General features: G+C 34.9%; 1 protein-coding gene across 3 annotated transcripts in view; it reads right to left on the bottom strand.

Annotated features, from left to right (window-relative positions):
- The window catches only part of CABCOCO1 (ciliary associated calcium binding coiled-coil 1), a 114535-nt gene that overhangs the window by 79000 nt on the left and 9775 nt on the right, over nt 1–25760 (bottom strand). For 2 of the 3 annotated variants that reach the window (XM_062214683.1, XM_062214682.1), the window contains exons 3-5: nt 17229–17398; nt 11955–12099; nt 7562–7634 (exon numbers count right to left, since the gene is read on the bottom strand). In XM_062214683.1, the coding sequence (XP_062070667.1) occupies nt 7562–7634; nt 11955–12099; nt 17229–17398 (388 nt within the window). Of the gene's footprint in view, nt 1–298; nt 348–7561; nt 7635–11954; nt 12100–17228; nt 17399–25760 lie in introns of those variants that run through there. The other variant, XM_062214684.1, reaches the window with a different exon arrangement.

Here is a 25760-nt window from a genome sequence, read left to right as displayed (position 1 = left end):
TTTTCCATTAGAATAGTTTTTCTTAGTGACTTGTAAGAATTATTACATAGGATATTAACACTATTATGCCTTTTCTGTCTTTTATACTACACATTTTATTTTTAGTGCTTGATTTTTAAATTTGAGTATGGTGTTTTCCTCCAATAGAAGTTCTAAATTTTGATGTAGTCACAATTAAAAAGAGAGAGAAGGAGAGACAGAGAGCTCCTATCTGCTGGTTCACTCCCAAATGCTTGCATGATTGAGGCTGGGTTGAGGCTGGAACGAAGAGCCAGGAACTCAATCCAGTTCTCCTCCCGGATGGCAGGGAACCAACCACTTCAGCCATCACTGCAGCCTCACAGGGTCTGCATTAACAAGAAGCTGCAGTTAGGAGCCAGAGCATCCAATGCAGACCCTCTGATGTGAGATGTGGGTATCTTAATTGTAACCTTCACCCAACTGATCATTTAACAGATTGATTTAGATTTTTCAGCCTACACACCAAAATAGTATTTTAAAAATATAATATTTTGAAATTAATAAAACTACTTCATCTGTATTAATTAACTTAGTGAATAATTATTAAACATTAGGTGACATTATATTGTTCCTATGCTGAGAAAAACAAGAGAAACAATAATGTCAATTATCTGACTTCATGGAACTATATAATAATTTCTAAGAGAATATGTGAAAACTATTCTTTAACAAGATATTTAACACTAAGGAAATAAAAAGCAGTATCATAGAAAGTGTTTTTTTTCTCCTTTCTTCTTCTTCTTTTTTTTTTTTTTTTGTGTGTGTGTGTCTCTAAGAGAAATGTCTGTAAACTGAGCTGTGAGGGAATAATAGGTTTGGCTTGGCAAAAAGGTTGGAGAGCATTTCAGGAAGTAGGAAAACCCTCCTATTTCCAGGCAGAAGGAAGCAGGAGAACTGTAATTACAAAAAGACCCACTGAGTTCAATCAGAAAGCTGGGCCCAGAAGAGCTAGACTGAAGTTAGAGGGCCCACGGGATGGAGACCTGAGTGACAGGCTCAGGAGCTGAGGTGCCATGTGATCAGTGATGGAAACTATCTTTAAATTATGCTCCTGCCATTTATCAATTATTTTGCTGTAGACAGATTCCTTGAATTTCTCTTAAAAGATTTATATTTAGGGAAGGATGATTATTTTTCTAAGCTTTGGAGAAAAAGGACTAGAGTGAAGTTTGATAAATTGTATATCCAAGCGTCAACCATTTTCTTTAAATGATAGATTCTAAAGTCAGTTAGTCACACATGCCAGGGAGAGTAGATAGAGCTATTTTAACACAACAATTTCTGATTGATTTTCTTTAGCAACACCCAATGTGAGTAGGTCAAGCTACAAATTATGCCCTGTATGATTTTCCCTTCCAGCAGTTTGCTAATAGGATCATCCAACAAGAAAAAAAGCCTTTTTTCAAGATTAAAAACATCATCTGGATAAGTTTAGATTATTTTGATAGGTACATCTCAAGGGTAAACTGAAGAGAAAAAAGATATCTTTGTAGCTATGCTTCAGTCGCCTTCCTCCTTTCCAAAACATGATCAGACACGCAGTGCTGTTTTTGCAGCTTTCTCTTCCTTAAAAGGTTGAATGTTTACATAAGTATCATATTTTGTTTATTCAGGACACCATAACTTTACAGTTTAAAGAAATAAAATAAAATTTATGTTTCTATCTGGTATTTTTCCCTCAAAAGCTAAGAATTTTTAAGTATAGTGTCATTAAGATTCATTATCTGTGTGGGTTTTGAAGTAAGGAAGAAAAAGATGTTTTGTTTTTACTTTAAGAATAAGTACTTAGGACATGAAATTATATTTGGTTGACATTCACCTATTTTAGTGAGGTTTCAAATTTCTATATTTGCTAACCTTAAGTGGTATTATTTTGAGTTATGAAAGACTGCCAAAGTATGATTCTGGGCAAGGTAGCCACTTAGGTATATTTATGATTCTCTTTAAATATCTTTCTAAGTATATCATACTTATAATAATCAGATCCTGCTATGGCATCACTTGTGAAAACATGATTTCCATTAATGGCTCTATGGGCTGTGCAAGGCACAACTCTGTTAATCACATGGACCAAAATATAAATGGTGCCCCCCTAGAGTTGTACAAGAAACACCTGTGCGAAAATGCTGATGTTCTAGGGCAAAATTCTGAAATGGTCAGAAGTACAGCTATACCAATGTTTTGCTTTGAAAAATAGTTTGGATGTCCCCCAAAGTTCCATTTACCAGGAGCTTGAACCCCAAAGTTTTAAAAAAAATTTATTAATAGAAGAACAGATTTCATGCACTTCATAGGTACAATTCTAAGAAGATAATCATACTTTCCCTCCTTATTTCTCTCCCTCCCTTAATCCCCCTTCTTCCTTCTTTTATTTTTGCAAAAATATAATTTCAATTTATTTTACAATCACATGGTTAATGGATTAAAAGTAGAGACTTGATTTAATTACAGCATGTATAAGGTGGATCCAGTCAAATTTTTTTAGGCCATTGGGGCATGCCCTAAGAAGATGTTCTTAAGAGAGGGCTAGTTATGTAAGCAAACTTTGGCTCATTTGTTCCCTCTCTGTTTCCTGGTTTACTACATGATATTTATTCCACACACTTTCTGTCAATCATCAGATACCAGATAAATGTGGCCAGATACCAGATTAATGCAGCCACCAAATCTAGGACTGAGAACCTGCAAAACATATAATAAACCTTCTTTCCTCCTAATTAGCTTTTTTTTCTCTCAGATATTTTAGTTGTAGTAATGAAAAGCTGACTAATACAACCTATCTTTCATATTTTGCAAATTGGGGAAATTATTAAAGCAGACTAAATCTTCTAAGGTTTTATATATCCCAATGCAAATATGTCTATGTGTATGTGCATGTGTTTAAATATATATAATGTAACCTCCGAAATTACAAATGATCCAAGATTTGATGTGTTGTTACTTTGGTGAAATTAAACTGAATAAATATTTTTAAAATGTGGTATGTATGCATAATTCATGATATCAATTTTATTTTCTTGCAGAAAATTTTAGATGTTATAGCACAACACCAGATTTTTACTCTATAAATGACTTTTCAGCTAAAACTCATTTATACTTAAAATTAAAATGTGGTAGCAACTCACTTGTAAAGTACTTAATTTTATGGATTGAGAGTTTGTCTAGTTTTTTTTTTCTATTTGACCTTTTCCTTGTAAATAGCTGGTTGATATCCCAGTGCCTGTCTGTCAGTATGCTAGTATATAAACAAGTTTATATGCTTGTACTTAATTTACAAAATGTGTCTCGGCCCTTCTTGGGAATGAACTAGTGAACAATTTTGTTCTTGTACAGGTAATTCATGAAGACATCCATGTTGTAAAAAACCAACATAAATCTGAAACACAGAGAATAAAATGTCCTTTTCACATCCTAGCCAATTCCTACTTCTACTCTACCACCCAAAGGTAAACCATATATATAGTTTAAATTCTAGTTCTTTTACAATTTCTTACATGCATATACATGTCTATATATTTACAAGCTTATCTCCTTTAAAAAAGAAATAGTATGCTATTCATATTGTTCTATACTTTTAAAATTAAGAATGCATTTTAGAGATCTCAACATAACTGATACATGAGAATCTACAACTTTATTCTAAAAACTCAGTTTTCTATAATTAGTCTATAGTTCACATTCATTGAATGTGATTTTGCCAATCTGGTATACAAAGTGGCTTTACAAATTTAACCTCTCACCACATATATGGAGAGCTCTGTTTTCTTGCATCCTCACTATTAAGGGTGTTCATAAATCTTTTTATTATTAGCCAATATTACAATTGAAAATATCAAATTTCATAGTTCCTTCATAAGCGCAATTTGAATACTCCCATATCCATTTATTCATATACTGTTTGTTCATATTCTTTGCTCATGTTTTTCTTGCCCTGTTTCTCTTGCTTCATTTTTTATTTTTTTTCTTTTGACTTATCTTCCAGTTTGTCATTTCTTATTGTGTGATAAATAATGGTCATTAAAAAAAAAACCTGTAGATATAATCTGGAATGTAGCATGACTTTGTTTTACTGTAGGGAGTATTCTAACCACATTATGCATAGATAACATAAATCTACCAGAAATTGAATTAATTGAAAATGAAATTCAGTCCATGTGAGGGATGATCTCTTTTAAAATAAAATCCCGGGGTCAGCGCTGTAGCGCAGTAGGTTAATTCTCTGCCTGCAGTGCTGGCATCTCATATGGGCACCAGTATGAGTCCTGGATGCTCCTCTTCCTAGCTCTGCAATGGCCTGGGAAAGCAGTAGATGGCCCAAGCGCTTGGATCCCTGCATCCGCGTGGGAGACCTGGAAGAAACTCTTGGCTCCTGGCTTTGGATCAGCACAGCTCTGGCCATTGTGGCTATTTGGGGAGTGAACCAGCAGATGGAAGATCTTTCTCTCTGTCTCTCCTGCTCACTATTTGTAACTCTACCTCTCAAATAAATAAATAAAAACGTTAAAAAATGCAATCCTTTGGAGTCTCAACACATACTGGCAGGATTTATTATATTCTCTTCATTTCTAATTTTTGCTCTCTTTGCTCCATATATCCACCAAAACTCTACTTCTCAGCTTCTCTTACCACCTTTTCCAAACTGGTAGATTACTATAGGTAGAATGCATTTCCAAAGGCAATGTTTGCCTCTTGGATCCATAATGTTTAAAGCTTTGCTAGCTGAGTTTTCAAACATGGTTAAAAAAATCTTCCAGCTTTTCTAGTTGTTTTCAATGGAAATGTTGAGCCAGATGGGAAATGGATCTCTTAATAAATTAGAATCATTTTTAAAATTTGTTATAAGAAGGAAATCTAATTTGTTTTTACTAAACATAATAATCCCAAATAATTTTAAATGCCACTTTACTACTCATATATGTTATATACTAAAAATCCTTACATAAGTGAGTTTCATTCTAAATTTATTACTTAACAAAAATGAACAATGATAATCCATTGAATATTAAAAAGAACAATAAGAGATTTCCAAAGCAGACCCCAAGACAATTGATATAGTTATGGCTTCATTCTCCATCAACTCTGCAACATCTTCAAAGCTCTCGCTCCTTTACTCACTCTCCTGTCTACTCTTTCTCTTATAAGAAAGCTTATGATTACATTGAATCCACACTATCCTCCCTACTTCCAATTTAATTTAATACAAATTTCAAATTCAATCACATATGTAAAGTCCCTTTTGCCAAGAAAGGTAACATATTCACAGGTTCCAGAAATTAATATTAGTTATCATCACATATGTAGCCCGTGCTCAAACATTGCTGATGCTCCTGTAACTGTTTTGTGTTGTGTTGGGTTTGTTTGCCTGTTTGTTCGAAGTAGGGTACAAGTAAGATGTCTTCATTGAATTGTATGTAAGTAATTTTAATCAGTAGGATATATATTTTATTTATTTCCGAGCAATTTATTTGTTAAAGAGTCTATATCTTCTGTCCTACAGACTCTCCACTACCTGGATTGCTGCTCACATTCCTGTGATGTCATTTACTTGTTCCTCTGTATTCGGTATTTTCAGTAAATTGGTAGTATTAGAAGAATGATCTGATGACGAGCCAGTTCAAATGTCTAGCAAAAACAATTCATAGGTGGTTTTGTATAATTTTATTTGAAGGCAAGTAATGTCCGGTTTTCTCTGTTTTCATGTTGTTAACAACCCACTGCTCATCATTTTCTAGATCCATTATTTCAGTAAGGGTTGAATAGCAATTGTATTTCTTAATTCTTTTATCATTTAGGAACTGGCTATTCCCATCAGCAGATGAGACTTGCACTTAGTTCTAATCTTCCATCCACAATTAAGAAATAAAGTAAATTTCATCAGTATTATCTGAATGTTTGCCTAACAGTTAAATTTTGAAACATTCATGAGGTTTTCATGTGGCCCTTGTTTGGTTTCACAGTGCTGAGATCAGCATGAATAATCACATTAGTGGGGCAGACCTCTGCCATGAAAGATCATTAATTAAAAAGTAGATATTTGTACCAAGGGTCATCTGACACTAACAATATGCTATAAAGTATTATAGTATAATATCTACTTTTGTTAATCCTTTAAAAGCCCATGAGTGGTCTAATTCTTAAAAGACCTGAATCTTTTCCCTAAGGATATTTCATTCATTTTATCTTTCCATAAGCATAAATGTCACCTAAATATAGAAGAAAGGCATGATTGTGCAATTAACAAAGGGCAAGGGAGTGCTCTCTGAAATTTTTTCTTGATGACTCTAAATGTCCACTTATACCATTGAAAACACTATTATTTTCAGAAAGTTTTGCTGGGTAGGGTTGTATTACAAACTAATAATTGCAGTGTGTAATACTGTCATGCTATATAATTCTAAAGTGGAAACATTTTCAGTGAAACGTCAAAGGACATTTAATATGAGCAAAAGTATGAAGAGATTACAAAGAAGTAATTTTGAGGAAAAGCAAAAGCAAAAAGGTTCCTTTGTTTTACTGCAGCATACTTTTAAAAGGCCTGCCTTAGAAAAAGTACTCAGATGGAGGATGAATTACGGTGATTGATATGGTTTTGAAGTAAGCAATTTATAAATCCTAAAATAACAACATTCAGTAAGACAGAAGACTTGGCACATTGCATCTGGTTCTTAATATCAGGATAGTTATTAAGAAAAATGTGAATATAGGGGGCAGGATTGTGAACATACAAGAGCACTTTTCCGGATAGTTTTTGCCTCCTGAGGATGTTGTTACGTAGGATTAATTCCTAGTGTTTACCAACACGTGATTAGATGTAAAGATACCCAAGCAGGTATCTGGACAGACTATTTATTGCTGAACTATTGTTCTGTGCACTACTTGAGGGGCTACTGTGCCCTACATTATACAATGCACTGTGATAGAAAAACAGCAAATGATCCTACCCTTCAGGACAATTACTGTTGAGTTGTATTGACCATATCAACCCACAGGAAACAGAAAATCATGTAACACAGTGCATATTTATGGGATTATTGGTGTAAAGTAGCCACAATTAAACAAGAAGAATCAATTGAAATGAAATCATAGACTGTGATTAGAGAGTTTGTCCAAATCCTTTGTCTGAAATTTGATGCAATTAAGATATGGTTGCTTCATTGAGGAAGTGGAATTTGAATTAGGCCTTAAACAATGAATAGACTGAAAATTAATGTGAAATTAGAAAAGATTTAACTGAATTAATTTATCTCATTTTCTTGATTTTATTTGTATGAAGACATACAGTCTATTCAATTGAGCTCAAATAATCCATAAATCCATAAAGTATATGTGATTAACAGTGCTTTTAATGCCGAAAGACAGCTTATTTTCTAAATCCAAAGCTCACTTTATATAATTATTCTTTCTGCAGACTAGAAGTTGGTTATATTAACACTTGAATAATCTTGACAAGAAGTTGCTTTAAGCAGTTAAATATCCAGATGCTGATCAGCATGCATTAAGTGATTCAGCTTAATTGGTTCCATCTAGATAAATTACTTACCTCAGTTCCGATCACAATTTCTTCTCTGGTAAAGTAAAACATAAACTCATACAGCTTGTAGTGTTGAAATAAGCTGAAATACAAAATGATTGTGTAACTGATGGATTTATTTCAGGAAAAACAAAACTAAATTATGGTATTTATGAAAAGAAAGTTCATAATGACCATGCTAATGATATTAAATGCTAACATAGAGTTCACATATCTGTTATTCCAAAAGAAATTGTCCTTACATGCTAAGGAGTCAGTTTTATTTTTTGAGAGGTTGACACTGTAACATGGTACCTACAATATCAGTAAGTCTATCTGTGAAGATTGGATAGGTTTGGGATAAGGGAACAATTAGATTGACTTGACTTTTCCTAGTTTTAAGCCAAACAATGCACCATCCCTAAGGAACATTAAACTTCACATTATTTATTACATTTTGATCTAAAACGGAGTCAATTTTTTTCCCAGTAAAATGGCACTGAATTCTACAATCTACTTCCATATCAATTACTTCTCACATTCCTGAACTGTTTCAAAATTAAATTAATCTCCAAAAGCACCTGAAAAAATTATTTGACATGAACTGAAATCCATTTAGAAGCCTTCTGATTTTCCTGAAAAATATTCAGTCACACATCAAAGGATGGAATTAATTTAAGAAGGAACATGTGTCCCTTTCCTACCTAAAAGCTACGAAGACCTAAAGGATAGAAGGTACTGAAAACAAACATTTCTAGTGATTTTTCAAGAGCTCAGCAATGTTTTATTGAGAGTTAAAAATTTACTGAAGGGCTGACTTCTAATATCCTGTTTGTGATAATATTTGAATTTTTCTAATTCCCTTCCTGCTGGTTGGGAAAATTAATAGACTCATAATACAGCAAAATGCCCAAGAAAAAAAATTGTCTTAGTGGTTTCTCTTTCACTCTGGTGCGTTTTGCTATTTAAGAAAATTGATTTTAATATAACTGAGAAATTAACATTTGCAAAATGTAGCTACAGAGCATGTATAATAATGGCTTCTCCTGAATGCTGTAATGGATCAAAGTTTCAATTCATTTGAAATCAATGAAGAAATCCTCAGGCAGCTGGGTCTCTCTGAGTTATATTAGCAGTTGATCTCACTACTAACACAATTCATTAAAAAGTGAGGGGTGTGCAAACTCAGTTACTACATTTTTTTTGGGGGGGGAGCTTATACATTTAAATTATCCATCAAAATTCAGAAAACTAAGTTAGCTTTTGACATCACTTTGATTTGTTGGCTAGAAGAATAAATTAAGATTAGTGAAGTTTGATAATTCCGATGAAGCAAAATAAATTCCAATTTTCTCTCCTTTACATTGGTGACCTAAGAAAAGCTTTAAGGTCAAAAACATTGCACTGATAATAACTGATCTTTTTTTTGAAAATTTAAAAATAGTTTCATTGAGATAAGTAATTCACAAAGCTTACAAGCCATCTATTTAAAATTTACAATTCAGTGGTTTTAGTATATTCACAGCATCCAACTAGTCCTACAGTCTAATTCTGAGTAGAAAAATAAAGAAGATGGAGGATATTGGAAATAACTTAGCTTCCTTTCAATAAACAAATGCAAGAGTTTCCTTTCTCCATCTTGTGTCACACAAATTATTTAATCATACATTTTCGTTTTTGACAGTTTCATAGTCTTTCTGTCTTATTCTCTTCATTGCATTTAGAAATTAATTGTCCCATGCCATGAAGGAGATTTACTTCTCACAATGAAAATCAAACGTATGACTTGGATGAGGGGGTTAAACATGCGCATTTGGGGACAGAGTCAGGAGTAGGATTAGATATCCAGGGTAGGTGTCTAAGGGGGCATTTTCTCAGGGGTGGGCTGAGATGCTTCTCTTTCCTCATCTCACCCCCCACCTTCAGCTTTGCTAGGGAGCTATTAGGTCTTGCATGGGAGCAAAGTGACACTTCAATCAGGTAAGTGGATTTTCTCCCTCTTCCTGTTGAATCTGTGCTAGTTCAGGCTCCTATGCTATTTTGTCAAACATCTAGTCTTAGTGCTACATCAGAAGAAGATGGAATAGAAATGTATCTATAAGTCTAGAAGTGTAATGCCCTGCTATGTACAAAGGGAAAGAGTTGGTTCTTACACAGGGCATGTGACTGTGTACTTTATTTTCACCTCATTCCCAGGGGACAGGTAGAATTCACAAAGACAGATGTGTACTTAGACCAGCTATATATGTAAATGATGACTTACATTACAAAGCTGCAGCTGTACATATATTCTTATACACTGCACAATACATTACATGGTATATTCAAAAAATACATATATATGCACTTATCTATCTATCTATCCACACATCTACTTACAGTAATGTTGGGAAGGAATCTTGGTATTAGTTTTTTTCAAATTACAGATATAAGACAGAATATGCAGTTTAGACTGCTCTAAAGAACACTCAATGACATTTTAATTTTATTGCCAGGCTCATGTGCTATGGGCACTCCCTAAACTGACTAGAGATTTCAGTGTTTGGTAAACTCAACATTGGGTTAAACTGTAATATTTATACTTTTGATAACTGAGATACCTTCATATTTTTTTAAAAAAAAAGTGCTTTGTAGTCATGAAAATGAAAAGTATTGTATGATTTAACTGCCACTAAACTTTCATTTGTGTATGCATGAGGGATTGTGGACAGGTGTAGAAAAGCTTATTTCGCTTTACACAACTTCAATATATCCTAGTGACTTGATTTTATTTTTCTATAATATGGCTATTTAAAATGTATAATTTCTTTAAAATTACATCATGAAAATTTAACAGAGTTGAAATAGTTCTATTTTTTGACTGATATCTGAAATATTGGTTTTTTTTTTCAGAGTTGTAAGAATAGAGATTTTTGGTATATGAAGTCACTTTGGTTGGAATATCAAGGTAGTAACACTAATGATCCCTCATAACATAACAATCTTCCAAAAGAAAATGTCATGAAATACGTCTAGAGAGATGAGATGAAGGGGAGAGGAGATGCCATTTTTCATTGTCTACAAGGTGTTGTGATGCCTACGCTGATTTTGCAGCTCTGGTTAACTATCAGTCCCCACGTTCCTAACAAACTTCCTGGGCACAGAGCTCGGCTGTAAATAGGTGTTTTGCAAGAGAAACTTGGTATGCCCAGATAGACGCAGAAGAGAAAGGAGATGCTGATACAAATGCAGAGTACAATTTCTCTCGCTCATTGATTCTCAAACCCTAATGGGCAGAGAGACCTTGAGGAATATGATCCTTCTCCAATTCTGAACTTCCTTCTTCACTCCTCCCCACTCACAGAGAAGAACACTACTGTAGTTTTTAGTGAGAGATATCCAATAGGAGCTTTTTTTTTTTTTGGTAATGTGAGATTATATCAAATGTGATTATACAAAAATATTATATCATATGCCACTATTAATTCATGCCAGAAAACAGTATGTAAACTTTATCATATTAAACACACTAATATTTATAAACCTTCCAAACTACAACCAGGATCTTTGCCAAGCAAACCATGAGCATGTCTAGGAAATCATTTAGCACTCTTTGAATCAGAATTTAAAATTTTGAAATTGGAAACACTGGAATATATGCCATAAAAGGAAAGTGTGTAGCAAACATATTCTACAGATGATTTTAGTTAGGCAAAAGAAACATATTTTACCTACTCTTGCTCGATTATTTGCAAATTCTAAAAACATCCTTTCAGAGAGATGCATGATTCTAATGCAGGCCTTGTGACAGATTATATAAAGAGAGATTTGTTCACTCACCAATGAAGAATCACTGTAATAAAAATACTTTCCCTCCATCCACAATCATTTTTTAAGCAGAAAGACTTAATAATGAATTTAATTGGTCAATATTACAAAATTTTTCAAGGCATGTAATATATTTGAGGAAGCATATACATAAATCTCTTTCATTTATAATACAAAGCATTTAAACTAAACTAACTAAATAAATGGAATTGGGTTTTGTTCTTTAGAATGAAAAATTAGATCACTGAACACATCAACTATCTAAAATGCAATCTGTTGTAATAGAATCTGATTAATCTGAAAGAATCATTGTATTAATAAAATGGTATTAGTTAGAAATTTAACAAAAAAATTCTTGGGTAATTTATATAAGTCTAGATGAAATTATATTTATCAAACATAATCCATTTTCTTAGAGTGCAAGGTTAGCCAAAATGTTCAATGATCTGATTTTTATTTATAGAGTGCAAACTTTGAATATTATATATTTATGAGTTGGGTTAATTACTGCATAAATTCTGTGAAGGATCTTAATTTGCTGAAAACAATTATTCTTGTTGAATAGATATTTGTTGGAAATTATGAAATTAACAGAAATGCTATTAAAAATCTTTACCTGATCTGTAAGTAATCAATGATGGCATTGGCTTGTTTTACATCAAATAAATTCCATTCTTCATTTTTTTCTAAGTGGGCTGGTCCAATTTCCGCCATAACTTCCCCAAGCCATTTTAGACTGTCTTCCAATGACATATGTAGAGCTGAAATAAAATTCAGGGATATCTCAAGCATTATCTTGATAGGTGTTTTGAGAGCAAAATAATTCACAATGTTCTAAATGTACCAAAATTTACTTTGTTTAACATTTGGGACAAATGGTAAAACTCTTACCATTTCTTGACAATAAATTAATGATTATATTTTGTGTGGAAGAACAGCAGCTGACAAACCCTACAACTGTAAATTACTATGACATTACACAATTATTAGAAGCTTATATCTGCAGTAAGGTGTAATATATATGTATGTAAAGTACTCTTTACATATATGTATGTTTTTACACATGTGTGTATATTTACATATGGAAAGAATACTTTAATAATGTTGGTTGACTAAGCTGGTTAGGAAGACCCATTTGGCAGGTTCAGTTATTATAAACAGCAGAGCTGAACTCAGAACTGAAATGGAAATGAATGGCGTCCAACACTTGGTTTTTGCTTACTATTAACATTCTTGCCTAAAGATTTTTAGTAAAAGTCAAAAGTACAGCTTTATATGAAAAATAGTGAGTTTTTTTTTTTAATTTTCCATGGTTACAGACTTACAACTCATGTAAGCTGTTTCTCAAGTGCCCAGTGATGTTGGTGGGAGCCAGATGAAAGCTCAAAAAGCATGACATGGCTTTGCCAGCATTGCCAAAAACCAACAACTCAATGATTCTGGTCTATTCTTATGGCTACAAACAAACATTAAAATGGTCTTCTATGGCATTTGTCCAGTTGAGGAAGAAGTAGATACACATCAAAAATCTCAGACTTAACTTTTATACTGTCTATTATAAAAAATTAACATATCTTTTGTGTTTTTTTTTAAATTATAGTCATTTTTCCATGTGACAGGAAAAGCCTTATTTGTGATCCACATAGGCATCATCCTCCACTTCTCTCCATGCAGAATGTATTCAGATAACTGGACAGAAGGTCCTTTTGCTAATAAATGCTGGGTGTATGGACATAAAACTGTGGCAGCTGGAGGTGGAGAGTTCAAAAGCTCTGGAGAAACTGAGACTGGGCTGACTGGGGGCGGGCAGTGAGTGGGGAAGAGAATGAAAGTGAGGGTCCTGGATGAGGGTTCTGGGGAGTTGTGCTGCTCACTGAGAACTCTACCCACCAAATCTCTGTCTCTCAGGAAACCATCAATGAACTTGCCACTTTCTGTAACAGAGTGGAGTTTTTAGAAGGTGGGTTGTATGTGCAGATAAAACAAGTTGTGAGAATATATGCTGATTGTTGGACCTAGCAGCTTTTGGAGTGCAGTCTTTTCCTCTGGGATGTAAATGCTGTATATTCCAAATACCAAAATTGCTAATAAAATGGTAGTAAATTAAAATTTGGGAAAGGTATTATGAACACAAAGTTGTCATTTGTTTAGTCTAGATTCTTTTCTACTTGTAGGAACTGGGAAGAAATACTGATTATATAAAGATATATATAACTAAAAAGAACTAAATGAACAAGTAAAATTTAGTTTAATGAATTCCAATCAGTCCATTTCTCATAGTTGTCTTCTAGCTCATCTTTTAAGTCAATACACTGAATTGTTGCTGGATTATCGGGCTTTCCTATGCCATTCTAAGTGGAATTCAAATCGACTGTACATTTCTTTTTCCATGATAAATTTCTTTTGAAAATAGTGGAAGTAACTTCAGAAATGAAAACTCTGTTGGATAAATGTAATTCATAAATGAATGGCAAGTATGAATCATTTAATTAATAAAATGATATTAATTAGAGATGCAGAGGAAAAAAAAATCTTATATAACTGATTATAGTTTGATGGAATTACTTATCAAACACAAAATTATACTTATATGACTATTTCTTTATCCTGAAAAAAGCTTCCTAAAAGTGTTTTTCTAATGTCTAATGTCTTTCTATAGATAATTGCTTTAAAAAATTTTTGGAGTTATCATTTCACATGTCTAACTGAAATATTTGCTCTTTTAAAAATTACATTTAGTGATGTGATTAAAATATGAAACATTAAACCACTTAACTACTAACGGCTGCTAGAAATAAATTTTATTCTTGAAAATTTAGTGTAATGAAAGAACACACTATACTTAGAATTAATTAGAAGACTCAGATGGTGCCTTATACCTGACACTTACCTGCTAGGTGACCTGACTCTCATTTTCTTCATCTGCAAAATGAGAGTAACATCTATTTTCAATATTATAGTGCTGTTGTGAAGATGAAATAAGAATGCACATATACTCTTGGTAACTAAAAAGTATGTACAGTGCTTCCTAGAATCCAGTCCAAGGACGGGCACAGATGGTGTTGTGGTCAGGAGGATGGATTCTCACTTGCTGGAGTTCACCTTGTGTGATCTTAAGGAGTTATTTAATCTCTCTGAATTTACTTATTTTTCTCATAAAGTTGAATGTGAATTACATAAAATAATATTTATAAAACACTGTGATTGGCCCAAGTTAATCCTGCATAAATACTATTTGTTATTATTCCTACATAAGGAAAAATAATGTAGCGTCATAGGAATTACAAAATATTCTGTAGGTACTAATATTCTCCTTCTCTAAAGGAAACATAATGTAGCCCTCTGGATCTGGAAAAAGGCCAAATATCAAGCTGATCTAATACTCTACAGCTTGTACTTGTCCAGGCCTTAGAAAAACTAGACTCCAAAATAAACGCAGTTATCCTTTGGTATTTGCACAGGATTGACTCCAGGACCCCCTAGAAATGTCAAAATCCTGATAATCAAGTCTCTTCATTAGCATGGAGTGGTATTGGCATATAACCTGTACAACCTTTCCATACACTTTCAATTGTCTCTAGATTTCTTATAATATCTAACATTATGTAAATGTTATATCAGTAGTTGTGATTCTGTATTGCTAAGAGAATAATGACAAGAAAGAAATGGGTACTTGTTCAGTATAGGTGCATTTTTTTTCCCAAATGTTATCATATGGTGGTTGACCTACTCACCAATGTAACTCATGGATACGGAGAACTGCCTGTACACATAACTCTGCAATTCCTAAGTTCCATAATCTATTAAGTTGATCCAACTTGATTCTACGTGGGTTGTCTGTAGAAAGCCTTTTAGATATGCAGCACAGGTTTGAGACAAGGATCGGATCAAAATCCTGTTCAGCTCCTACACTGAACTGACCACACTACCACCGGCAGCCTGGCCTGCACCTCTAGTCTTCTGCCTGTTAAACTGTTGCTGAACGGGGGGACTCACTGTGTAGAGAACTCCATTTCACCCGAGTTTAAGGGTAAACACACCACAGCTCATCCTCCGGCACACTTGGCTAACTGCACACTCTTTCTTGATGATGACCACCACTTGTTAAGTGGAAAGTTTTCTTTTTTTAAAGATTTATTTATTTGAAAGTCAGAGTTACACAGAGAGAGGAAAGGCAGAGAGAGAGAGAGAGAGAGAGAGAAAGAGAGAGGTCGGTCCTCCATCCGATGGTTCATTCCCCAGATGGCCGCAACGGCTGGAGCTGTGCTGATCTGAAGCCAGGAGCCAGGAGCTTCTTCCAGGTCTCCCACACGGGTGCAGGGGTCCAAGGACTTGGGCCATCTTCTACTGCTTTCCCAGGCCACAGCAGAGAGCTGGACAGGAAGTGGAGCAGCTGGATCTCGAACTGGCGCCCATATGGGATGCCGGCGCTTCAGGCCCGGGCGTTAACCACTGCACCACAGCACAGGCCCCAAGTTAAAAGTTTTAGGCTGGCACCACGGTTCAATAGGCTAATCCTCCACCTGTGGTGTCGGCACCCCGGGTTCTAGTCCCGGTTGGGGTGCTGGATTCTGTCCCGGTTGCTCCTCTTCCAGGCCTGCTCTCTGCTGTGGCCCGGGAGTGCAGTGGAGGATGGCCCAGGTGCTTGGGCCCTGCACCCGCATGGGAGACCAGGAGGAAGCACATGGCTCCTGGCTTCGGATCACTTAGGATCAGTGAGGTGTGCCGGCCATGACGTGCCGGCCACAGTGGCCATTGGGGGGTGAACCAACAGAAAAGGAAGACCTTTCTCCTCGTCTCTCTCTTTCACTGTCCACTCTGCCTGTCAAAAAAAAAAAAAAAAAAAGTTTTAAGGGAATTTTTTTCTTTTTTTTTTTTTTTAACTGACAGAAAAAAGAATTAGAATTCTTGCTTTTTTTCTTCTTAGGTTTTACATATGTACTTTCACTCTCTCATGGTTTATGGGTAGCTGGATAGATCCTGCTCAAGTTTTAGAAATTCACTTCTGAAATATCAACCATATAAAGTTTCACCTAAAGGAAATATCCTTGATTCAATTATAAGTTACAGAAAAATTTTACAATGGAAATAGCATCTCAAGTTTGGAATGTGAGAACCAGAGTGTTTTAGGTTCCTTTGTTCTGTTTCTAGTTTATGAATACGCAGCTCAAAGAAAACAAAGTTCAGGACTCTCTAGCTCATATATTCTCTTTTAAAAAATTTAATTTTTTTTCTTAGGTGATATATTCTTGTGCACATTAAATACTATCTATTGATCTGTCAATCATCTAGTATCTAAAGGCTTCTTCTACCTTGGTGGCCCACATGACTGTTTTTCATGAGTCACTTTAATTCTGCATTCTTATGTTATTTGTCTATATGCACATGAAATGTATAAATTTCTACCTTTGTGTTTTTGGTAAACAAAAGTACACAATCCTGCATGTTGCTTTAATCAGTAACAATATACAGTCTGTCATACCCTGCATTGGAAGCTTCCTCATTCTTTCCTAAGTTTATAGTGAATTATATTCCATTTTAGGGAATATACTCAATGATAAGCTTTTAATTTCAGAGTAGTTTTAGATTTACAGAAAATTACAAGAATATTCAAGAGTTCCCAAATATTTAGAGGGTGAGTAGAACCAAGATGTTTAAATTAAATTAACATTTCCTTGGAAAATTAATTAAGAGAACTTCAATCTCGGTAAGTATTATTTGGGGTTTTACAACTCAGTGAGGATATGAACTGTATCTTTGCAATAACTAGTAGAAACCTATAATTTTCATCAAAGGATGTACAATAAAATCAGGGACTTCTGCATAAGAATATTAATTTAGATAGAGGACTACACTTCCCTTTCTTAAAAAAAGAGATTAGTATACTTACTTTTAAGATTTTGAAGTAACATATCTAGTAAAGTCATAAATTTTGAATGTTGAACAGTAGAAAACTCCATTCCTCTGGCCCACAAAAATCCAGACACATAATAATCAAGTATAATGGCATCCTTCAAACAAGTTTGAACATTCTTGAATTTCAAAAACATTCCCAGTTTTCTGTAACAAAAAGCAGGATTCAGACAAATCAAATTAAATACTAACAGGTCCTTTCCTAAGTTTTGGAAACACATTTTTCTTAAGTTGAAATTACATAAAACTTGTAGTCTAAAAATATTTTGTTATATCAAAATCCTTAAGTAAAAAATGACTTTCAAAAGAGAAACACACACATTGAAAATAAGAAAGAGAACTTTGTCCTTTCTTTCTTCCTCCTTCTTTCTTTTTTATTCTTAGTATTTTTTATTTATTTATTTGAGAGATAGAGTCATAGACAGTGAGAGGGAGAGACAGAGAGAAAGATCTTCCGCCCGCTGGTTCACTCCCCAAATGGCCGCATCGGCTGGAGCTGCACTGATCCGAAGCCAGGAGCCAGGAGCCTCCTCTGGGTCTCCCACATGGGTGCAGAGACCCAAGAACTTGAGGGCCATCTTCTACTGCTTTCCCAGGTGATAGCAGAGAGCTGGACTGGAAGAGGAGCAGCCAGGACTAGAACCTGCGCCCATATGGGATGCCAGTGCTGCAGACAGAGGATTAACCTACTGCGCCATGGCACCGGCCCCCTTCCTCCTTATTTCTTAATTCTCCTCTTTCTTCCCCTTTCTTATAATTCTTTCATCTTCAATATATAATAACTTTACTCATATTTTTCTTCCTTTGAATTTAATTTGTCTTCCCATTTATACAACTAATTTTCTTTTATTTCTGAAAATATTTTGGAATTAACTTATTAAATTTTCTGCTCTATTTTATTTCATCAAAAATAATTCCAATTATATATGATGTTTTATTAATTTATTGGCAAGCATAATTTTTACTTTAACTTTGAACATTTTTCAATTCTGTCTCCTTTTAATTTTGCAATCTTTCCTCGTTACTATTTTCTATGTCCTTCAGTATGTTTTTTTAAATTTTTTTTTTATTTTTGACAGGCAGAGTGGACTGTGAGAGAGAGAGACAGAGAGAAAGGTCTTCCTTTTCCTTTGCTTCACCCCTCAATGGCCGCTGTGGCACCGCGCTGATCTGAAGCCAGGAGCCAGGCGCTTCTCCTGGTCTCCCATGGGGTGCAGGGCCCAAGCACTTGGGCCATCCTCCACTGCACTCCCTGGCCACAGCAGAGAGCTGGCCTGGAAGAGGGGCAACCGGGATAGAATCCGGCACCCCAACCGGGACTAGAACCCAGTGTGCCAGTGCCGCAGGCGGAGGATTAGCCTATTGAGCCGCGGCGCTGGCCCCTTCAGTATGTTTCAAACAACGCTATCTGGGCTATTATAAATTTCACCTCAAATTCTGAAAGATATTTCCCTTTCTACTCATTTTTAAAACACTGCTTTAAAATCTTTTACTTCTTATTGTCCCTTTTCTCAGCTTCTAAATCCTTTCTTTGTGATTGTTTCATATTTTAATTCATGACAAAATATTGATCTTTGAGCTTTATATTTTGATATTTGAGCTTTGTCTGTTCACAGCTACATCTTTTTGGTGTTTTTTTTTCTTTTTTATCTGATATTTATTCTTCCCACAATATATTTGCCTGAAGTGAGTTTCTGTCCTTAAATAGCCACTTTCAGGAAACATACTGGAGAATGGGGACATGCCAATGTTACAAACCAGTAGGCGTTTTCTGTTCGAAGTAACTTTATTTTAATTATTCTAGCCTATGGCCGGCGCCGCAGCTCAATAGGCTAATCCTCCGCCTTGTGGCGCCGGCACACCGGGTTCTAGTCCCGGTTGGGGCGCCAGATTCTGTCCCGGTTGCCCCTCTTCCAGTCCAGCTCTCTGCTGTGGCCAGGGAGTGCAGTGGAGGATGGCCCAAGTGCTTGGGCCCTGCACCCACATGGGAGACCAGGAGAAGCACCTGGCTCCTGGCTTCAGATCAGCAAAGACCTTTCTCTCTGTCTCTCTCTCTCACAGTCCACTCTGCCTGTCAAAAAAAAAAAAAAAGAGTAAAAAAAAGGAATAATTATTCTATTCTTTACTTTTTTCCTCAACTAGCAAGGGAAAACAAAGAGAGAAAAAAAAAGCAGGGATAGGTTCTCTTTAGTATGATGAAACAATCTACTTCCTGTGGTACAGAGTGTATCTATTCCAAATCTGTACTACTTGGTCCTGCTGTTATAAACAAATGTTCTTGGATTGACCCTTCAGGATTTTCTCCCTGTGGGAAAATAAATGCTTTCCAGCTCATCCTAAGATCTGTAACTATGCACATCTTAAATTTTCTCCTGTACTTCTAGTTGATCTGTAATGATCACAGCAGTCATCTTTGTATTTTGTGGTTTGGCCTTTCAACATTCTCCTTGTTTTGATAAAGACAGAACTGGTATTTCCTTGTTGCTCATATGTGATTGCAGTGATGGGGGTGGGGAAGGATATGTGCAATAACTTTATAATGAAAGCTTCAAAAAAGTAAGTCCTTATTATTCATAATATTCAAATATATTGCGTGATCAAAGTAATAATCAGAGAAGGACTAAACAGTTTCAGAATAAATAAAGCTGATGTCCATATGTGTTTAATCAGATGATAAATCTCAAACTCAAAAATGAGGTCTGACTACTCTAAGCCAGTTACTGTAATCCCACTCCTTTCCCATAATGCTGCATCATTCCATTCAGTATGTGGTATTGCTCTACAATATTAATTGTCCTGAGTTAGGCACTCTCGTAAATTGTTCATAATAATTCGGAACTAAGAATGAAGATTCTTTCATTCTGTTGAGCAAAAATTTTTAAAGTAAATAGTAGCTTTAAGTGTTACTGGAAGCCATCTTCTAATCACAAGAAAAATCAAACCTGAGATTAAGCCTCATCTCTTGATAATGCTATTCAGGCTTTGACTCAACCAATTGTGAAGTGAACCTACCTCTGAATTTCATGCTATGTGGTATTTTACACATATTATTTATGTGCATGCAAGAGGAGAGGCCTTCAAAAAGCTCACAGGAACTATTATAAAAAAACTATGAATGGATTTTAATTTTTTGCATCAAAATAAATGACTCTTAATTTTCCAAGAGCTTTTTGAAGTATTCTCATATGTGTGAATGTGTGCACTTATCTTTTAAGTCAACATGATCAGTTCATTATGTGATTACATGACTATCCGCCTTGGTACATCTTGTCAAGCATACAACTCAGCAGATAACGTATATGGGAACGTGGTGTATGACAGAGGTAGTATTTCAAATCAGTGAAGGACCCATGGACTCTTTAAAAATGGCACTGGAAACACAAAATAGTACCTCACCTAATACATTAAAATAAAGTTCAAATGGATTAAAAATCTAAATATCAATAGTGAATATTATATACTTTTAATATACAAACATATATGTTTGGGTGGACCAAAATTTCTGAACCATCACACCAAAATACAAATCATAAAGAAAAAGATAAACACATTGTTCTATCTTAAAAAAAACAGACAAAAAACTTCTGAGTGACCAAAGACAACGAAAATTGAAAAGAAAAGCTGCAGGATGGGAAAAAGTTTGCAATCAATATAAATTTTAAAAAAAGATTAGTATTCAACAGGGGAATAGATGTGGAAAGTCTTCATGCATTGTCCAGTTTTATCAGTGAGAAAGCACTCTAAATAAAGCTGAAAATAGAACATATCTTCCCAAATGGTTTCAGTGTCTTCCCTTACCTACAAACCTAGAGTACAGAGAGATCAATTCCATATGAAAAGGACCATTCTTATACTCTAATCTCATTTGGATTTTGTCCGTAATTTTAATATCTATTAATCTAATAGAAAATTTACCATCTTGTGTATTTCTTTGCTTGTCAGACTGGATTTTGGTGGTTTTTTTTTTTTTTTATAATTTCTTCTCTTTTTTTAGTCTGAGAGGTGGGGGAGGGGAGAGAGAGAGAGAGAGGGTGGGAGAGAGAGGGAGAGAGAGGGAAAGGACAGTGGCAGAGAGCTCCTATCCTTGCCAGCAAAGCCAGGATTAGGCTAGGCCAAAGTCAGGAGCTGGGAACTCAATCTAGGACTCTTACAACAGGGGCAGCAGGGACTCAACTACTTGGACCATCATCACTGCCTCCAGGTATGCATTAGCAGGAAGCTTGAGTCAAGAGTTGGAGCCAGGACCCAACCACAGGTAATCTGATATGGAATGGAGGTATACCAATTGTCATGCCAAATGCCCATTCCCAAGATTTCTTTTTTTTTTTTTTAATTTTTATTGGATGCTTTTCTTTTTTATGCATTTATAAGAATTTTTTTGTGTGTATACTGGGCAATAGTGATATTCTGTATTCATGATACTTTTAAAAAACCTTTTGCTACCTGAAATTCAATTTTATTTAGGTGAGAGGAGGAAATTAACTACTTTTTTCTCATTTGCACACCTGTTTTTGTTGACATGCACTAAAGTAATTATTTCAGTCTGTTACTACCTTATTAGACTTGAATTTTAAATGAATCTCATGATAACCGCCACGCTTTTTATGTAACAGTTTATCATTGGCAGTTCTGTTGTTTTGAATTAAAAAATGAACTGATTCATCTTTCAGATATACTATAAGGTAGGTTGTTCAATAAGATCCTTGGATCCTATATTTTCTGAATTTTTGTATATATAAGGGTACTTCAAAAAGTTCATAGAAATGGAATTAAAAGATACATTTATTTTGGCACAAAAAATTTGAAATCCATGCAGTTTTATTATTTGCATTTTACATAAACTCTTTGAAGACTCAACATGTGCACAAATTTCAAAACTTTCTGCACCAAATATAAATACATCATCTAATTGTATTTTCCTAGGGATTTTTTTGAAGTGTCCTCATGTTATAAGGTCTTCTTGTCACCACAGCTAAACCGTAACACAAATTAGTATTTTATTTTGGAATCAGTCTTTGACTCCTACATTTTGGTGACCTGTTGCTCTACTGAGTACTGCTATCTAACATTTCTAAGGCAGATTCAGGCTTCTTTGATTATTTTCCTAAATAGGTGACTTGATTTATCCCAGAGATAAGATAACACATAAAATTTTATTCTACTAAAATATTAAAAACAAACCTTTCTTTTTGAAGGTTAAATTGCTTTCTGATTCATTATGCCAGATATATGTTCTAATATCTAGTAATTACTTCAATCTGCATTTTTAAAGTTTTCTAAAATTTATCTTCCACATTACTGACTTGATTTTCAGAAAACTAAGTTCAACATGATTTTTACTCTTTTATTTTTATTTTTTATTTTTTTGACAGGCAGAGTTAGACAGTGAGAAAGAGAGACAGAGAGAAAGGTCTTCCTTCCTTTTGTTCACTCCCCTAATGGCAGCCACATCCAGCGCTGTGCCGATCTGAAGCCAGGAGCCAGGTGCTTCTCCTGGTCTCCCATGCAGGTGCAGGGACCCAAGCACTTGTGCCATCCTCCACTGCCCTCCTGGGCCACAGCAGAGAGCTGGACTGGAAGAGGAGCAACCGGGACTAGTACCCGGTGCCCCAACTGGGACTAGAACCCGGGGTGCCGACGCCACGGGCAGAGGATTAGCCAAGTGAGCCACGGCACCAGCCATGACTTTTATTCTTTAATCTTAGTTCTTTCCTTAGTTCTAAAAGCTTAGTTACATATTTTTGCCTCTTCTTTACTCTTATATTGTAGAATTGATGTCCTTTTTAATGATCAGATTTTGCCTCACACTTTGTTTTATTTCTAGCAGTTAATTTTCCTTCTAAGTGTACTCTCCATCTGCCATCTGTATAGTATTTTTTGCAGTTTAATATTTGACCTGAATATTTCCATATATTCTTTGCTGTTAGCTTCCATTTGTCCATTAGCTGCTTATTGCCTAGGAATATTTGGGGAAAATCTTTTTGATCCCCCTCCACCTTTGCTCTCCTCCATGCTCCCTCTACCACTCTCCCTAGTACCATTTGAATCTTCCCCTTTAACTTGAACTGAAGGCTAAGTATTTATCATTTCTACCCTTTTTCAGTCATTTTACTCCACATGAAGATAATGCAAGAAGGCATTTAGAGCAAGATACTGCTGCAGTTAGAATGCAAAATTTCCTTATATTTTACTGACAAATTTGCAAACCTTTTCTCTGGGTATAAGAGAATAGAACAGGGGTGGGCAGCCAGATGGCTGTGTTTTAGTGTGAGAGAATGAGGAAGATGCTTAATTGTGTTCTCAGAAGTTTTGCTATAGTGATAGGTGATGTAACTATCTACTTTGTTTCAACAAGAACTCTAGTGAGAATACTATATTCTTGTTACATGGTTTTGAAAGTGGAGTTCCTTTTACTTACATATGATGACATGCAGAAATACATCTTAAGGCAAAAGTTAAACAACAGCTCATGGAGACCCAGGTATAGAAAGGTTACTAAAAGATGTCTCAGTATTATTTCTGTGTTTATGTAGTTATTTTCAATTTGGTTCCTATCTTTTTAAAAAGAAGATTTGGGTGGATCTGTTAATAAAATCAGGGTCACATTAAAATATTTATTTTTGATAACAGTTGAGAGATCATAAGAAACGTATCGAGACATTTAACTGTTTTTAAAGTATATTCCAGAAATATGCTCTAACAATAATTTAATGTTTCATGTGGTTGGCTGCTTTCATGGAGGTCAGTTTTTAATTTTTAAAAGTAGGAAAATGTATTGAGTTCTGACAGGATAACTAAATTACTGTTTTGAAAAGTATATAATTCTTTTTATAATAATATTTTTAATTTTAAATTTTAAATCAAAAGTGAATGGTTGATTACAAATATTTTGGTATTACTATTACCAAAAATCAAATAAAGAACATGCAGAACACTATTTTACAAAGAAATTATTCTTAATATAACAGATATTTTATTTAGAATGATGTTCTAAAATCTGAGGTTACTTCATGTGATTTCCATATCAATGAGACAGAATAAGAAGTCTGCTATAGGGGCTGGCGCTGTGGCTCACTTGGTTAATCATCTGCCTGCAGCGCCGACATCCCATATGGGCACCGGGTTCTAGTCCCTGTTGCTCTTCTTCCAGTCCAGCTCTCTGCTGTGGCCCGGGAAGGCAGTGGAGGATGGCCCAAGTGCTTGGGCCCCTGCACCCGCATGGGAGACCAGGAGAAGTGGCTGGCTCCTGGCTTCGGATCGGTGTAGCTCTGGCCATAGTGGCCATTTGGGGGGTGAACCAATGGAAGGAAGACCTTTCTCTCTGTCTCTCTCTCTCACTGTCTAACTCTATCTGTCAAATAAATTAAAAAAATTTTTTTAAAAAAGAAGTCTACTACAGAACATGGCTGTTTGCATAGTGCTAACTTCTGTATCTCCTTTTTTTTATCAGGTACTTTGTCCTAGACCTTACCTTCTGAAAATTGAGAATATTTTCATGATTTAGGTATTTAACAACAAAAGAGACCCAGCAATTTTTAAAAATCACACAAAGAATGAAACACAGCACAACTCACAATGTGATATATACAAGTAAAATATTATTTGTATTTAATATGACATATTTTACTTAATACTTGGTACAAATACATTGTGAAGTGTACTATATATCTGTTACTTGCACTGTATTATTTTGTTTATTATTCAGTACCTATTGTTTTGCATTGTGATAAATTTAGCGTTTAAGGTGACCTGAAAATGTAGAATTATATTTTACATAAAGATATAAATAATCAGTATTAGTAACACAATGACTGCATTTTACTTAACACTTTTCACCAACAGTCAGAATTCCCACAGCACCCTCAGTGTGTCCCAGGGGCTGGCCCCCAGAGACCAGACACCAGGATGCCGTGGTTCAGAACCTCACATCATCCCCACTCTCCACTTAGGTCCACTTAGGCTCTCATTTTAAAGTGAGAATTTTTCAAATGGCTGATTACTACAAACATCTTTCAGGAAATTGGGTTGGTTTAAGTATCTAACCATAGAGTTATAGGTAAATGATCTACTGTACATGTGTTAAGAGTTATTGCCTATAAATTCAGTTACACGAGCATTTTTAAGCAGTGAACATGCACAGGATAGCTAAATTTCTGATAAAAATCACAGGAAGATGACTAATATTCAGAATTTACAGAAAAACAAAATGTATTCACTATTAATATCAAAACCATTACTCACCCTTCTTAGGAAGGGATGTAAGCCCATTAAGTTCGTGTGCATATTGACAGGTTTATGAATGAAAGAGAAATGAAACAGAACACAGCATTTGCTAGACGTTGCTTTTAACAATACGTCCCTACTCTTGGTTGGTATTAACAAGCTTGTTTGCAATGTATTTTTTCCACAAAGAAGACTGTTAAACAGAGCAAAAAGTCAGTTATTTGAGAATACTGTGTTCCAGAGTCTTGATATATTTCATACACAATAAAAAATGTTAAAAAGCTTA

The sequence above is a fragment of the Lepus europaeus genome, chromosome 17, assembly GCF_033115175.1.
Source record: "Lepus europaeus isolate LE1 chromosome 17, mLepTim1.pri, whole genome shotgun sequence".
In the NCBI taxonomy this organism is placed as follows: Eukaryota; Metazoa; Chordata; class Mammalia; order Lagomorpha; family Leporidae; genus Lepus; species Lepus europaeus.
This window is presented reverse-complemented; position numbering and strand designations above follow the sequence as displayed.